General features: G+C 39.4%; 1 protein-coding gene across 2 annotated transcripts in view; it reads left to right on the plus strand.

Moving 5' to 3' along the window:
* ZNF496 (zinc finger protein 496) overlaps window positions 1-17981 on the plus strand; it is a 39929-nt gene that overhangs the window by 9402 nt on the left and 12546 nt on the right. For both annotated transcript variants that reach the window (XM_059061703.2, XM_059061702.2), the window contains exon 6: window positions 289-365. In XM_059061703.2, coding sequence (XP_058917686.1) covers window positions 289-365 — 77 coding nt within the window. The remainder of the gene's footprint in view (window positions 1-288; window positions 366-17981) is intronic.

Raw genomic sequence — 17981 nt, forward strand, 5'->3', positions numbered from 1 at the left:
CCGAGCACAGGCTCTAGGTGCGCGGGCTTCAGTAGTTGTGGCTTGTGGGCTCTAGAGCTCAGGCTCAGTAGTTGCGGCACACGGGCTTAGTTGCCCCGTGGCATGTGGGATCCTCCTGGACCGGGGATCGAACCCGTGTCCCCTGCATTGGCAGGCGAATTCTTAACCACTGCGCCACCAGGATAGTCCCGCAGGTGCTTTTTATGTGCATTGTCTGGTAATCCTCTTTCTACAGGTGAAAAAAGAGACCCAGGATTTTATGAGCTACCCATTTCTGATCTCTTTCAGTCCTGCAAGACACTTCCCTCCTTCAGGAAGCGAGTTTGAGGGACGCACAGCAGGTGACTGCCCTCCAGCTGCCCCCGGTGAGTGATTTCTTCAAGGGTCTTTGAGAACCGCATATTTGCCTCTCTCTAAGCTGCATGGCAGCTTTTCCAGGACCCCAGCCAGCTTGCTGTCTGCCCCACTGGTTGTTCAGCCCTAGCAGAGAAAAACTAATACAGGAAGGGGATGAGTTTGTAAGATGCTCTTTTGCATCCCTCCTGCCTGTGTAGTCCTGGCTGCTCACCATGCTGGCTGTTTGTCACCTTCGGGAGCCTTTGTGCAGACAAAGATGGTGGAAAACAAATGCCCTGGAGTCCTCGTCTATTGTCCTCTTGGCATCTTAGAGTTCCTTTCCTGTGAAAAAAGAGAGACCTCTTCACTCTTTTACACTTCATAGGGTATTTTTTAAATTTAATAATAATCACGGTAGTAGCTATTTCAGAAATACTAGGAAATGGAGGGAAAAAGCACAGATTATTTCAGCACCGTCACACAACCGTGCAGTGAGTTGTTAGGGAGTCTCCTCTGCATTTTCCCCTTCCGTGTTCCCTCACGAGGCTTACTTTCTCAGGTGTCCTCATAGGATAGGGGCTGGTGTTGGTCTGGCAGGTGCTCTCACCCACCTCTTTTCAGCCCAGTTTCTGCCTTTGGCCTTGGTTTCTCACCATACCCCTTCATTTTTATTTCTAACGCTTTCCATTGGCTGGCATAAAATTTAGTTACTATACCACAGAGTCATCTCCTCCCACAAGACTGGGCTGTGTGAAGGTATGGACTTTGTTTTGTTTCTGGTTTCCTGGCAGCTGGAAGACTGAAGGACAGTAGACGCACAGGAAACACATCTCAAGTCTGCTGTCCGCGCAGTGCATTTGATAAGACTTTAAACTTGGGGAGTGGAGAGGGCTCAGTATAGGAAGGAATTAACCAGGGTACATGGGATGGGGTGTCTCTATTCCCTCAGCACTGTACTCATGGGCCCTAGTGCTCCGCACACGTGTTTCAGCATCTACTATGTACTGTGATAGTTGTTGAACACAAATGACCCAAAGGAGATGAAACTCATATTTCTTATTAAAACTTGATACCTTTGACCAGTATGACACACAAGGAGATACAGTGACTTTAATATCTAATGAGCTTTGGTATTCATCTTGTGAAAGGAAAATGTAGATTTTGATAAGTCAGTGCTGTTTTATCACTCTATTGAGGATAGTTTCTGCCTAGTGCACTAGAAATCACCATTGTGAAGGTCTTTTTTTTTTTTAAGTTTTAAAAAAAAATTCATTTGTGGTAGAATGTGCATAACATAAAATTTAGTATCTTAACCATTTCTAATGTACAGTAGTGTTTTTTAAGTGTTCAGTAATGTTAAACATTCACATTGTTGTGTATTTTTTCATTTTCCCAAGTTGAAATTCATCACAAATTTAGTTAATTCCTTCCATTCCCTCATACCCCCAGCCCCTTGAAACCACCATTCTACTTTTTCTATGATTTGACTACGCTAGATAGCTCATACAAGTGGAATCCCACGGTATTTGTCTTTTTCTGACTGACTTATTTCATTTAGCGTAATGTCCTCAAGGTTCATCCATGACTTAACATGTGTCAGGATCTCCTTCCTTTTTAAGGCCGAATAATATTCCATGGTATGTATGTAACGCATTTTGTTTATCTGTTCATTCATTGATGGACACACCTTTTATTATAAATAATGCTGCTATGATCATGGGTGCACATAAAATTTATATATTTTCATTTTTTTACACAATTGTAGATTCACATGTAGTTGTAAGACATAATAAGAGATCCCTTGTACTTTTATACTAAATAGTAACATCTTGTAAAAATATAATACAGTATCACAACTAGCATATTGACATTGATACATATAGGATACAGATCATTTGCTTCACTGGAGGATCCTTCATGTTGCCCTTTATAGACAAACCCACTTCTCTTTTACCCCATGCTCTCACCCTTCTCTGACAACCACGAATCTGTTTTACATCTCTGTAATGTTGTCATTTCAAAAAAATTACGTAAATGGATTTATACGATATGTAACATTTGGGAATTGACTGTCAGCATAATTCTGTGGAGCTTCAGCCAGGGTTATACATGTATCAGTAGTCCATTCCTTTTTTAGTGCTGAGTAGAATTCCTTGGTTTGGATATATCACAGTTTGTTTAACCCGTTACCTGTTGAAGGACATCTAGGTTGTTTCCAGTTTGGGGCCATTTTGCATAAAGCTGCTGTAAACATTTGTGTACAGGTTTTGTGTACACAAAATATCAGTCTTCATTTCTTTGGGGTAAATGCGCAGGCATTCAGTTGTTGGGTTGAATGGCAAGTGCATATTTAGTTTTTCAGGGAACTACTACATCCTTTTCCAGAGTGATTGTACCATTTTGCGTTCCTATGAACAATGTATGACTGATCTATATTTTTCACGTCCTCCCACCATTTGTTGTCACTTTTAAAATTTTATTTTATTTTTTTTAATTTTAGCCATTCTGATATCTCATAATGATATCTCATTATGGTTTAAATTTGCATTTCCCTAGTGACTAATAATGTTGTACATCTTTTCATGTGCTTATCTGTCATCTGAATATCCTCTTATGTGAAATGTTTCTTCATGACTTTTGCCTGTGTTCTAAGTGGACCATTTACTTTTTCACTGTTGTTTTCAAGAGCTCAGTATATATTCTAGATACTTGTCCGTTGTTGGATATGTGTTTTGCAAATATATCCCTCACTCTGGAACTTGTCTTTCCATCCCTTTAACAGAGTTTTTAGCAGAGCAAAAGTGTTAAATTTGGATTAAGTCCAGGTTGAGTTTTTCCTTTTAAGGATCATGCTTTTGGTGTAAAGTCTAAGAACTCTTTGCTTAGTCTTAGATCCCAAAGATTTTCTCCTGTTTTTTCCTAAAAGTTATATAGTTACGCATTTTACATTTAAGTCCATGATACATTTAATCTATGATCTGTGATCCATTTACATTTAAGTCCATGATCTCTAAGTTTTGTATAAGGTGTGAGACTTAGGTCAAGGTTCATGGTTTTTGCCAGTGGACATCCAGTTGCTCCAGCACCATTTGTTGAAAACGTTGTCTTTCCCCCACTGAATTGTTTTTGCTCCTTTATCAAAAATCCATTGAGCATATTTGTGTGGGTCTTTTCCCAGGTTCTCTGTTCTGTTCCATTGATCTATTTGTCTCTCTCTCTACTAATAGTACATAATTTTGATTATTGTACCTATATACTAAGTCTTGAAAATTAGGTAAATTGATTCCTCCTTTTTAATTTTTTTTTCTCAAAATTATTTTAGCTATTTTAGTCCCTTTGCCTTTCTCTGTGAATTTAGAATAATCTTGTCCATATCTATAAAGGGTATAACTGAGATTTTGATAGGAATTTTGTTAAACCTGTATATCAATTTGGGGAGCATTGACATTTTTATCATCTGAATATTTCAATCTGTGAATGCAGAATGCTTCCCCATTTACTTATTTTTTTTTATTTCTTTCATCACTGTTATGTAGTTCTTAGCATATAAATTTTGTATGTGTTTTGTTAGATTTATACATAGGTACTTCATTTTTTGAGCAATTATAAATTTTATTTTTAATTTTGATGATAACATCCATTTAATAGTATAAGAAACACAATTGATTTTTGTATGTTTATTTTCTATTCTGTGACCTTGCTGAATTCATACATCAGTTTAAGGAGGGTTTGGGGGTTTTATTTTATTTTAAACAGTTCCTGGATTTTCTGTGTAGAAAACCATGTCATCTGCAAATAAAGGCAGTTTTCTTTCTTTCCAGTTTTTATGCTTTTATTTCCTTTTCTTGCCTCATTCCACTGACTAGAACTCCCAGTACAATGTTGAATAGCAGCAGCGGGGGACAGACGTCCATCCTTGCCTTGTTCCCGATATTAGGGGGAATGCCTTCAGTCTGTCACAATTAAGTATAATGTTAGCTGTAAATTTTAAATAATTATCAAGTTGAGTAAGTTTCTTAATTTCTGTTTTTCTGGAGTTTTTGTGATGTGTGATTGTTGAATTTGTCAAAACCATTTCTACTTCAGTTGATATGATCATGTGAATTTTCTTTAGGCTGTTAATATTATGGATTGTATTGATTGACTTTTGAATATTGAACCAGCCTTGCTTCCCTGGAATAAATGCCTTCTTGTCATGGTATAAAATTCTATTTATATATTACTGAATTTTATTAGCTATTATTTTGTTAAGGATTTTTATATCTATGTTGATGAGAGATACCTGTCCGTGGTTTTTGTTTGTTTGTTTTCTTTACTGCCTTTGCGTAGTTTTGTTCAGGGTAATGCTAGCTTCAGAAGATTAATTGGGAAGTGTCCCCTCTTCTTGTTTTCTAAAGGAGATTGTATAGAATTAGTGTTCATTCTTTGAACATTTGGTAGGATACTCTAGTGAAACTATAAGAACCTGAAGGTTTGGGGATGGGGTGGGTTGTGTGTGGTATTTTAATTATATATTAAACTTCCTTAGTGGTTATAGGGCTATTCATACTATCTGTTTCATAGTGGATGAGTTGTGGTAGTATGTATTTTTCAAAGAATTGTTTCATTTCATCTAAGTTGTTAAATTTTTGTGTGTGGAGTGATTTGTAGTTTTCCTTTATCATCCTTTCTGTTATCAGCAGAGTCTGTGATATCCCTGTTTCATTCCTGATATTGAAAATTTGTGCCTTTATTTTTTTTTTGTCAATCATTTCAGAGGTTTTCAATTTTATTGATATTTTCAAAGAGCTAGTTTTCTCTATTATTTTTCTGTTTTCAATTTCATTGATTTCTGCTCTCATATTATTTTCTTCATTTAACATGTTTGGGTTTTTTCTCCTATTCCCTTTCTGGGTTCTTGAGGTGGGAGCTTAGATAATTGATTTAAGACTCAAATGTAAGCATTTCTGATGTAAGCATTTTAGTGCTATAAATTTCCCTGCTTTAGCTATGTACTGCTTTAACAAGGTCCCACAGATTATAATACAATGTATTTTTTTCAGTCTCTTCAATGTATTTTTAAATTTCCCTTGAGACTTCTTCTTTATCACACTTTAGAAGTGTGGTGTTAAATTTCCAAGGGTTTGGAGATTTTCCCATTACCTTTCTATTATTGATTTCTATCTAGTTCGATTCCATTGTTTTCAGGGAACACACTGTATTATTTCAACTCCTTCAAATTTGTTGGGAGTTTCTCCTCCTTCCAGGATTTCATGACCCAGTGTATGGTCTGTCTTGGTATATATTCTGTGGACATTTGAATACAAAACATTTTGCTGTTGTCTAGTGAAGTGCTCTATAAACGTTGATTGGCTCCTATTAGTTGTTGATGGTGCTATTGAGTTCTTCTGTATCCTTGCTTATTTTCTAATTGATTGTTGTATTAGTTTTTGAGAGAGGGCTGTCGAAGTCTCCAACTATAGTAGCTGATTTGTCACCTATAGTAGTTGATTTGTCTATTTCTCTTTTCTGTTCTGTCAGTTTTTGCTTCACATATTTTGCAGCTCTTTTGTTTGAGACATACACATTTAGGATTGCTATGCCTTCTTGTTGGACTGACCCTTTTATTATTATATGTAATGTCCCCCTCTCTCTGATAATTTTCTTTATTCTGATGTACCTTATCTGGTATAAATATAGCTACTCTTTCTTTTGATTAATAATTGCATATTAAGTATTTTCCACCCTTTCACTTCCAACCTGTCTGTATCATTAGGTTTGAAGTGAGTTTCTTTTAGATAGCATATAGTTGGGTCATGTTTTTTAATCCATTCTGCCAATTCACTGTGTTTTCACTGATATACATAGACCATTTGTATTTAATGTAATTATTGGCATGTTAGGGCTTAAGTCTGTTCTGTTTTTTTTTTTCTACTTGTTCTGTTTTTTGTTTCTTCATTTTCTTTATCTTGACTTCCTGTGGATTACTTGAACATTTCGAAGAAGTCCATTTCTGTTTGCCTAGTGCATTGTCAAGTGTATATCTTTATATTGTTAAAAAAAATATTCAATGACGCTTGTTACAGATGGTAAGGCAGACTTTATTCAGGACCATCTTGACAGGTACAGGGACCACTGTAATGGAATTTTACAGTGGAGGAGAGAGGTGGGGCTTAATTCCAAATACAGCATGGGCAAATGGGGACTTATAGCTTATAGCCAAGAAGCAGGGTGGGGTCAGTGGATGGAAAATTAATAAGAGAAAGCATCAGGGATAGAAGGGATTCTGGCTAGACCAACCTAACAGGATTCTTGCTGCAGACAGGCCAGGGTGACAAGACATCACCTAGGATGAGGAAGCCAATCAGATGTGGAAGACAGGACGTTCTGGTTAAACTGACTTATGCTAAAATTGAGTTTTACAAGTAAGTGCACAGATGGGCCCAGGGAAAGGTTCAGGAGCCTGACAAAATTTGGTCAAGCAAAGAATCTTTGTCAATATAGCTTTTTAGTGATTGTGTTGCAGGAAAAATGGGGCACGAGAGGATGGTCATGTCCCAGGTCTTGGAGGAGTTCCTGGGACAGCCACTAAGTGAGGGTCCTTGGCTTCGCACAGGAAAGAATTCAAGAGCGAGCCATAGTAGTGTGAAAGCAGTTTATTTAGAGAGATACACACTCCGCAGGCAGTTTAGGCCTTCTCAGAAGGCAAGAGGCAGCACTGAAATATGGGGTGGTTAGTTTTTATGGGCTGGGTAATTTCACAGGCTAAAGAGTGGGAGGATTATTCCAGTTATTTGGGGGAAGGGACAGAGAGTTCCAGGAATTGTGCCACCGCCCAGTATTTTGGCCTTTTATGGTTGGCCTCTTATGGTTGGCCTCTTATGGTTGGCCCCAGAACTGTTATGCGCCTGTGGGTGTGTCATTTAGCATATGCTGATGTATTGCAAGGAGCATATAACGAGGCTCAAGGTCCACTGGAAGTCAAATCTTCCACCATCTTGGGCCTAGTAGGTTCTAACCGGTTTTTGTGGTATCCTGTTCTTAATGGTTGTGTCATTTTTTTAATGGTTGTGCCCTTCCCCCTTCCTTCCTGTCTCAGTTGCTCTAGGTATACATAACTTATCACAAAACTTTACATCCCTTCCCCCTCCTCCTTTTATAATACAATTGATTTAAATAGCTTCTCTACATACATCTAGAACCACGTCAGACATTTACAACCATGTCAGACAATATTATAACTGGTGCTTCAACTATCAAATATTTATCTAGAAAACTTTAAAAGGAGAAGAACAGCCTATCGCCTTTGCTCATATTTTGACCTAACTTTTTCCTTTCTTCCTTTCTTATGTTCCATAGTTCCTTCTTTTATTGTTTCCTTTCTGTTTAGAGATTTTTTCTTTAGCCATTCTTTTAGGATAAGTCTGCTGGTGGCAAATGTACCCTTTTTTTTTTTTTTTGGGCAGCGTTGGGTCTTCATTGCTGTGCACAGGTTTTCTCTAGTTGCCTCGAGCGGGGGCTACTCTTCCTTGTGGTGCACAGGCTTCTCATTGCAGTGGCTTCTCTTGTTGCGGAGCACGGGGCTCTAGGCATTCGGGCTTCAGTAGTTGTGGAACGCGAGCCCCAGAGCACAACAGTTTCAGTAGCTGTGGCTTGTGGGCTTAGTTGCTCGGCAGCATGTGGGATCTTACCGGACCAGGGATCGAACCCGTGTCCCCTGCATTGGCAGGTGGATTCTTAACCATTGTGCCCTCAGGGAAGTCCACAAATGTACCTTTTTTTGATTCATTTGAAAATGTCTTGGGCTTCTGAGGGGGGTTGGGAGTTCCAGCTCCCCATGTGGTCTCCACTGATACAGTGTGTGTTAGGGTGGTGTGGGGGAAGGACTATTATTAGTCAGCAGGGATGGAAGTCCCAGCTCTCTGCTAGGCCTTGGCCTTCTCTGAGACCACCAGTGGGGGTGTTGGGGCACTTCACTGCAGCCTGGTGAGGGTGGAAATCTAGGCTCCCACTCATTCTGTGCTAGCACGAGCAAGTTTGGGGGCCTTGTTGTTTTGTGGTGCTTGGCTGGACTAGAGCAGTTATTGTCTGTCTAGCTACTTTCCTGGTCCTGTGGCTGAGAGAACAGGCTTTTGTTAGGGTTGTATTTTTATCTGTGCCTGTTGGTATTTTGGGGTCACCTGCTCCTTCAGCTTCAAGTTTTGATATATGAGGCAGAAAGAAAAACCAGGGTACTCACCACTCTGTTGTTCCTTGCTATGTTGTCTGAGGTCCCTAGCTGGTGTGCCTTCCTCTCTCCACCTTTCAGAGAGAGTTTGCTATGTTTTTTTAATATATAATTTCCTGGGGTTTAGTTGTACTTAGTGGGGGGAATTAAAGGAATGTATGTCTGCTCCATCTTCGAGAAGGCAGCAGAAGTCTCCTCTGAAAATTTAATTTTAAATGGACATATTTATTTCCCCCACCCATTCTTGTTATAAAAATTGGCAAGATTTAGAAAGTGAAAGGATATTACATGTTTCCAGTTATCTGAGAAGATCTCTGAGTGTTTTGATGAACTTCCTTCTTTTCTCTGCTGTTTTGTTTGTGCCTTTCTGGGATCATGCTGTATTGAGTCCTGTTTTTATGCTTTGTCTCCAGTGTGTATGTAAGCATTTCTCCATATGATATGAAAGCTCCCTGGGTATCCTGCTAAGTGGCTGTGTCAGATTATCAGTGATTGGAGCATCATTGATCCATTTACCGGGACCTGAGACTTGGGTTTGCTTACATGATGCCATGAACATCCGTGCCCACCGTCTTTTGTTCCTATTGCAGTTTGGGGTAGATTTCACAGACACCTATCCAAGGCTTACAGGGGAAAAACATCCATATCTATTTTGAAAAATACATAACTGCCAGTTTTTTCTTCAGAATCTTCAGAACCAGACACCTCTGCAGTGCTGTCTTAGAGCACAGACTTCTTTCATATTTCACCAATAGTGGCAATTACCATCTTTTTCTCATTAAGAGACTTGTCAGGGAGGAAAAAAACTTTTTCTTCTACTCTCTACGTTTCAGTGGCTGGCAAAATGCAAACTGAACTGATAAAAGACAGATTAACAGGTGAAAAATATTTATTTTATAGGGCTATGGGATGCCTCAAAGAAATGAAAGGAAAACTAGAAGGCAGTCAGACCCAGAGAATTATACCATTTTAACTACAGGCAATACATTTATGGAGAAATGACAAGACAAAGAGGATTTTGAGCTTCAAGGGCTGGTAAATTGTGGGAAGGTAGCTATATGTGGAAACTAATGGAAGATAAAGGTTATTTAGTTAAATTTGTTATGCTGTCTCTGGGCTGATAAAGAGTCTAGAGTTCTGTCTGGTTATTAAGAGTCACATTGCCCACCCTGGTAGGAGGGGAGAAGTCCTTCACAAAGGAAAATTTACGACCTGCCTTTAGGCAAGTAGGGGGAGGGTACTTCTGCAGTCTTTCTGTTTCTCCACTGCCTACAGCTCAAAACAACCGTTAAGCCAAAGTGGCATATTTTGGGGTGGTGTATTCTTACCCTCTTCAAGACCAACATCAAGTTCTTTGCTGCAAGCGCTTGTGAGGAGAGCCTGTGGCTTCCTGAGGCTTGTCTTCCACTCTGTGGAACTTGTCTTGGACAGGCTTCCCCCACACTGGCCTCTGGCTAACAGTAAAGCCACTTAAGGGCTGATAACTAGTAGGCTCTCAGGCTCCACCCCAGACCTGCAGGGGCATAATGTGAATTTTTACCAGGATGCTTGAGTGATTGCTATGTACATCCAAATTTCAGAAGCCCAGTTCCAAATGGATTCATCTTTAGAAAATTTTAAAATATTATTTTTATTTTTATCTTTTGCTTTGGCATTAATATCAAGCTTGGGGAAGACTGCCAGAATAGAAAAGACTTGCAAATACTCTTCACTTTAATTCCCCCATTCTCTATCACTATCTCTCTCCCTCTCCCTTCTCCCTCTCTCTCTCTTACTCTGTCTCTGTCTCAGCCCCAACGGCCCCCCCCCGCCATTTTTTTTCCTGAATCTTTTAAGGAGTTATATGCAGACATTCTTCCCCTTTTATCTGTTTGTTCATGCCGAGGGGGCATATTTCCTAAAAGCAAGGGCATTTGCTTACATAACCATAATACAATTTTTACATTCTGGAAATTCAACATCAAAATAATAGTCATAGGGCTTCCCTGGTGGCGCAGTGGTTGAGAGTCCGCCTGCCGATGCAGGGGACGCGGGTTCGTGCCCCGGTACGGGAAGATCCCACATGCCGCGGAGCGGCTGGGCCCGTGAGCCACGGCCGCTGAGCCTGCGAGTCCGGAGCCTGCGCTCCGCAACGGGAGAGGCCCCAACAGTGAGAGGCCCGCGTATCACAAAAAAACAAACAAACAAACAAAAAAAAAACCAAAAAACAAAATAATAGTCATAGAGCATCATGCTTCCCAATTATTAGTTGTCCTATGTCCAACATTTTCTCCTTGGAATTTCAATGTTTGTCACGGCATCAATAGTTCTGAAGAGTGAAGGCTAGTTGTAATGGCAGACTCTGCTCAGATAGGTTCTAACTCACGATGAGATTCAGGTTACACGTTTTGGTGGGAGTGCCAGGCTGGGTTGTCTTTCCCCATGTGTCACGTCGAGGGCACTGAAGTGGGTGTTCCCCATATGGGTCATGTAAGCTCTGATCTCTGGGGTAAGGGCCTCAGGTGGTTTGTTGGTTTGTTTGTTTGTTTGTTTTAATAAATTTATTTATTTTTGGCTGCGTTGGGTCTTCGTTGCTGCACAAAGGCATTCTCTAGTTGCAGCGAGCGGGGGCTACTCTCTTCATTGTGGTGCGCGGGCTTCTCATTGCAGTGGCTTCTCTTGTTGAGGAGCATGGGCTCTAGGCACGCAGGCTTCAGTAGTTGTGGCACGTGGGCTCAGTAGTTGTGGCTCGCGGGCTCGGTAGTTGTGGTGCACGGGCTTAGTTGCTCCGCAGCATGTGGCATCTTCCTGGACCAGGGCTCGAATCCGTGTCCCCTGCATTGGTAGGTGGATTCTTAACCACTGCACCACCAGGGAAGTCCCTCTCAGGTGGTATTTTAATATGACATATATACATATATAAGTTATGTATAATTGTTCCATATTTGTTTATTTTTTATATTAACATTTTTTTAAATCTTCACCATAATGATGACTGAAAGTGGTCTTTATATTTTTGCTTCTTTTAATCTGTTTTTTGAGCTATAATTTGCATATACCTATTTTAAATGCAAAGTTTAGAGAGTTTTTGACAAGTGTCTACACATGTAACCATTGCCCAGTCAAGATACAAAACATCTCCATCACCTCAGAAGTTCCCTTTTTTTTTTTTTTTTTTTGCGGCACAGGCCTAGCCACTCTGCGGCATGTGGGATCTTCCTGGACCGGGGCACGAACCTGTGTCCCCTGCATTGGCAGGCGGACTCTCAACCACTGCGCCACCAGGGAAGCCCCCTTGTGCCCTTTTGCAATAAAGCTGTGCTCTCCTGCCCAGGTCAGCACTGATCTCCTTTTTGTCACAATAGATTTGTTCTTCTTTTTTAAAATTTTACATAAGTGGGATCATATAGTATGTGGTCCTTGGTGTCAGGCTTCTCTTACTCAGCCCAGTATCAGTAGTTTGTCCCTTTTTATTGCTGAGTAGTATTCCATTGTATAACTACATCACAGTTGGTTTATCCAGGGCAGTTCCCTGGTGGTCCAGTGGTTAGGACTCCATGCTCTAACTGCCGACGACTGGCTTCAATCCCTGGTCAGGGAACTAAAATCCTGTAAGTCATGCAGTGCAGCCAACACACACACACACACACTCACACACTCACACACTCACACACACACACACGGTTGGTTTATCCATTGACCTGTTGGTGAGTATTTGGGTCACTTCCACTTTTGGCTGTTATGAATGAAGCTTGTATGAGCATTCATATACAAGTCTTTTTGTGGATGTATGTTTTCCTTTCTCTTGGGCAATTACCTAGGAGTGAAAGTGTCATGGGGAAGTGTATATAATTAATTATAGGAGAATTAGCTGTTTTCTATAATGATTTAACCACTTAGACTCCTACCTGCAATGAATGAAAGTTTCCGTTTTTACACATCTTCACCATATCCTGGTATTGTTATTTTAAAAAACATATTTTGGCTATTGAGGTGGATATCTCAATATGATTTTGATTTGCATTTGTCAGTTGACTAATGAAGTTGGGTATCTTTTCATGTGCTTGTGGATCATTTCTACATCTTTTGTGAGGTGTCCAATATTTTCCCTGCTTTTTGGGTTGCTTATCTTATTGTGTTTTAAGAACTTTTAAAACATATATATTCCAGATAATGTCCTTTGTCAGATATATGTATTAGGAATATTTTCTACCAGTCTATAGCTTGCCTTTTCATTGTTTTAATGATGTCTTTTGAAGATTGGATATCTTCAATTTTAATGAGATTGAACTTATCAGTTTTTTCTTTTATCATTTAATGCTTTTTGTGTCCTGTCTAACAAATCTTTGTCTACCCCAAGGCCACAAAGATTTTCCTACTGTATGTTTTATAGTTCTAGGTTTTACATTTAGGTCTTTGGTTTTTCTTTGTTTTTTTCAGTTGTGTTGCGTAGCACGTGGGATCTTTGTTCTGCAACCAGGGATCAAACCTGTGCCCCTGCAGTGGAAGCAGGGGGTCTTAACCAGTGGACCACCAGTCCCTTTGGTTCTTTTTTTTTTTTTTTTTTTTTTTTTTACTACATTGGGTCTTCATTGCTGTGCATGGGCTTTCTCTAGTTCAGTGAGTTGTGGCTTCTCCTGTTGTGGAGCACGGGCTCTAGGTGCGCGGCTTAGTTGCTCCGTGGCACGTGGGATCTTCCCTGACCAGAGATCGAACCCGTGTCCCCTGCATTGGCAGGCAGATTCTTAACCACTGCGCCCCTTCGGTTCCTTTTAAAATTATATTTTGTGTATGGTATGAGGTGTAGGGTTTTTTATTTTAATGTTGATATTTAGTTGTTTATCACCATTCACTGAAAAGATTTCCCTTTCTCCCATTGAATTGCCTTTGTCAAAAATTGGTTGTCCACATATGTCTGGACATCTGGGCTCTACCTGGTACCCTGATTTATGTTTTGATCCTTTATGCCAAGAACACTATAACTTTATACTTAGTTTTGCAATTGGTAGTGAGTCCTCCAGTTTGACTTTTGTTTTTCAAAGTTCTTTTGGCTACTCTAAGTGCTTTGTATGTCCTTATAAATTTTAGAATCAACACATCAATTAAAAATAAATAAATAAAGTCTCCTGGAGTTTTTATGTGGAATTGAACTGAATTTACAGATCATTGTGAGGCACATTGACATCTTAACGTTTTGAAGTCTTCCCATCTAGGAACATGTTAAATCCTTCCATGTACTTAGTTCTTCAGTGTTTGGATGGGGTACACATTTGGTAAACATTTTCCTTAAGAATTTCATGACTTGATGCTATTCTAAGTGGTAAGTTTTTTTAATATTTCATCTTCCACTTGTTCATTATAGGAATACAACTGATTTTTTGTATGCTGACCTTCTAACCAGCAACCTTGTTAGTTTTACTTATTAGTATAGAAGCTTTTTTGAAGATTCCAGAGGATTTCTATGATTGGATTGTAAGAATTTTGGCCTCTAGGCTTGGGCGAAATTCATCACCTTTCTTTTTGAAACTTTATCAAAGTGAAGATTTTTTTGTATATATATAAATTTATTTTTGGCTGCGTTGGGTCTTCATTGCTGTGCATAGGCTTTCTCTAGTTGTGGCGAGTGGGGGCTACTCTTTGTTGTGGTGCACAGGCTTCTCATTGCAGTGGCTTCTCTGTTGCAGAGCACGGGCCCTAGAGTGCGTGGGCTCAGTGGTTGTGGCTCACGGGCTCTAGAGCGCAGGCTTAGTAGTTGTGGTGCACGGGCTTAGCTGCTCCATGGCGTGTAGGGTCCTCCTGGACCAGGGCTAGAACCCATGTCCCCTGCATTGACAGGCGGATTCTCAACCACTGCACCACCAGGGAAGTCCCCAAAGTGAAGATTGATAACAGTATTTTATATACATTTTTTCATATACTAGTAAAGGTGAACTTTTTTTCATATGTTTTAAAATATTTACTTTCTTGGTTCCCTCACCTTTTTTTATTGGGATGGAAAGGTTTTCCAATTGTGTTGTAAGGGCTCCATATATTTTAAATACTCTTTGCCTTTCATAAGTGGTGTGCCTTTATTCCCAGTTTGTCATTTGTCTTTTAATTTCATTCATGCTTTTTTATTACTATGGATATTTATAATTTTTATGTGGAGTTTCATATGGCCTCTCTATTTTTAGTGCCTGAAAGCCTTTGCAGGGGTGGGGAGGCTTCAAGTTTTTTATTTTTATACTCTTTATGATCAAGGATCAGAATCTAGTTTTATTTCTAAGTAGTTAGCCAACTGTATCAGGCACATCAGATAAAAATCATCTTTCTTTTTCCCCATTGATTAGGGTTCTGTTTTTTTTTATTGTAGATTAAAGTCTTAGGTGTACCAAATTTTGTTTCTGGACTTTTTCTTCTCTTCTGTGTTGGCCTGTTTTTGTTCCAAAGCCACATTGCTGATTTTGAAGCTCTTTTCTAAAATGATCACCTTACTAATTTGTTAAACATTTTCTTGCAGTTCTTTATATGTCATTAATATTACTGATTACTCATATCACCATAAAGTGATTGAAACACTTAGATTTTTAAAAAATTGAAATAGTGTTATCTTTTCTTTTATGATAGTGAAGTATATCCACAGTTGATAACAAGCTGGTTTAAAAAAAATAGGAAGAGCAACTCATTAGAAAATAGAAAAATAGGCAAAGAAAAAAAGCGAGCATCTTAAGACAAAACCCAACTGGCCAATAAATTCATGAAGAGATGTTCATCAAGGTAAAGGGAGTTACGCTGCTGTGATTGCTTCGTACCCACAGTGTTGCTAGAACCTTAGATATTTGACAGTACCCAGTGTTGTTGGCAAGGGTGTATGGAAATAGGTGTGCCAATGTATTGCCAGTGGGAGCGTACTTTAGGTACCCCACTTGAAGAAAGATGTGGAAATACTTAATGTCGGTCAAGATGTATGTTCCCAATGTTCCCTCTACACATCTACTCTGGAGACACTCTTACACATGGATGGGGTGACAGAAGAGAGAGTTCACTGAGCTGGGAAAGACCTAAACATTATGACAGAAGAATAATTCAATGGAATTGTATACATTAAAGTCAATGAACTAGACCTACGTATATCAACGTGAATAAATCTTAACTAGAATGGTGCATATAAGGCAAGTTTAACATTTAAATACTTACAAAAACAGTGCTGTCATTTCAGGCTATATTTGGATGTAGTGGGAGTTTCAAAGCCATGCATAGAATATTAAACACCAAATCCAGAGTGCAGCTTCCCTCTAGGAAGCTCTGGGGGTGGGACTGGGATCGGGAGAAGCTCAGAGGAGACCATAATCCCACCACACCCTTGCAAAGAAAACCTGAAGCAAAGACTGTCACCTGTTAATAGTTTATACATCTTACTAGTGGGTACATGGGTATTTTATTTCAGGGGTGGTTTTTTTTGGTTTTTTTTGGCCGTACCACTCAGCTTGCAGGATCTTAGTTCCCCGACCAGGGATTGAATCTGGGCCACCGCAGTGAAAGCACTGAGGTCCTAACCACTGGACCGCCAGGGAATTCCCTAGTTTTTAATAATATTAAAATATAAATGATACATGCTTAGGTAGGTCTTCAGACACTAGAGAAAAGCATAAAGAAGAAAAGAAACCTCACATATGATTCTGCAAAACATTGTGTTCTACGTTCTTTACACACATTTTTGCATACATCTCTAATTTACTTAGGAACATTTCCTAGAAATAGAATTACTGGATCACAGTGTAAGCTTCTGCTACATTCTCCCAAATATTGTTCAGAAATGTGCAGTTATTTCCAACCATGTATAAAGGCCTGTTTTCCTACATCCCTAAGTACCCAGGGGAGTATCCCACTTTTAATCTTTCCTGATCGAATGGACTTGGGCAAAAAAAAGTATAATAAATAAGTAATTGTAAACATATGCCTGTGGTAACATAAACATACGACTTGAATTTTATTTATATCCCAGATGACTGACATTTTAAGACAATGTATGTTTAGCAAGATTTCTAGGGGCCCATTAGAAAGCTTTAACCAGCAATTCCCAATCTTGACCTCTTGTCACAGTCACCCGTGAAACTCTTCAAAATATTTTTCCTTGAAAGGGTAATGCTATTTCATAATTCAGAAGACACTAGGTGATATTACTGAACCAATATTAAATTTCTCGGTTGTAGAGCAGTTTCTTTTTCTAAAAAATATATTCATTTATTTATTCATTTAAGAAACATTTATTGAAATCTGTTCTGTGCCAGGTATTGTGTTGGACATTCAGCATACATTATCTCTTAGCCCTCACAATCACACCGTCTATCTATTGTTAGCAGTACTATTATTATTTTCTTTTTCACACACACACACACACACACACACACACACACACACACACACACACACACTGTATTTTATTTTTACAAGAGATAAATAAACTGACACCAAGCATTGTAAATGCATGACCACAACAAAAGCAACAATGATGGCAATTACCAAACACGAAACACACTCATACTGTGTCATAATATTGACATTCAGTCCAGTCATCCTCCACTGTAACAGCTCCTTTACTTTGCAGTGAAAATTGATTAGTATATTTTTTGCCGTGTAGAGCAGTTTCTTGACCATGGCTCTGTTGACATTTTGGCTGGATAGTTCTTTGTCGAGTTGGGCTGTAGGGGTGTGTTGAGCAGCATCCTTGGCCTCCACCCGCTCGATGCCAGTGGTGCCCACCCCTCAGTGGTGACAAAAATGTCTCCAGACACTGCCCGATATCCTCTGGGTGCAGAATCGATCCACTTGGTTGAGAGCCACTGTGCTAAAAAAGAATTGTGCTGATGTAGGAGAGTAACATCTTTCTTAGGAGATACACTCTGTCACATGTTGGGGTAATGACCTGTGGTACCTGCAACTCCCCAGATATCTAGGAGAACAAGAGAACATACCCAGTCACCATGTATGTGAGAGGAGGAAATGTGACAAAAGGGCCAAATGTTCATTTATTGACTCTAGTTGAACAGTGGTATATCCTTCATGTTCATTGTATTACTCTCTAGGTTTAATTTTAAAAATTAAAAAGCGCGTATGTGGGGGAGGAAGTGTCCAGAGGTACCAGAGGAGATGCATTGAAAATTCTCCTTAACCAGGTCCCCGCCCACCCGTCTACCCGCCAACCCCCGCACCTGGCCCCTGCCCCCCAGGCAACCGCATGGCAGTAACTGGTAATATTCCAGAGATTTAGATGCAAGGACATGTGTTTAAAATATTGTGAATTCGTTTCCTTTTTTTTAAAAAAAAAACAGATGTTAGTATATTATACAGAAGTACTATGGGTTGCTTTTTTTTTTCTTTTTTTGTGGGTTGCATTTTTACCCCCAAATTTTATTTTGAAGTCCTTTTCAATTAACTGTATAAAGGGCTTTTTAAAAAAAGAAAAAAACCAAATGGAATT

Source organism: Kogia breviceps, chromosome 4 (genome assembly GCF_026419965.1).
Source record: "Kogia breviceps isolate mKogBre1 chromosome 4, mKogBre1 haplotype 1, whole genome shotgun sequence".
NCBI classification, from domain to species: domain Eukaryota; kingdom Metazoa; phylum Chordata; class Mammalia; order Artiodactyla; family Physeteridae; genus Kogia; species Kogia breviceps.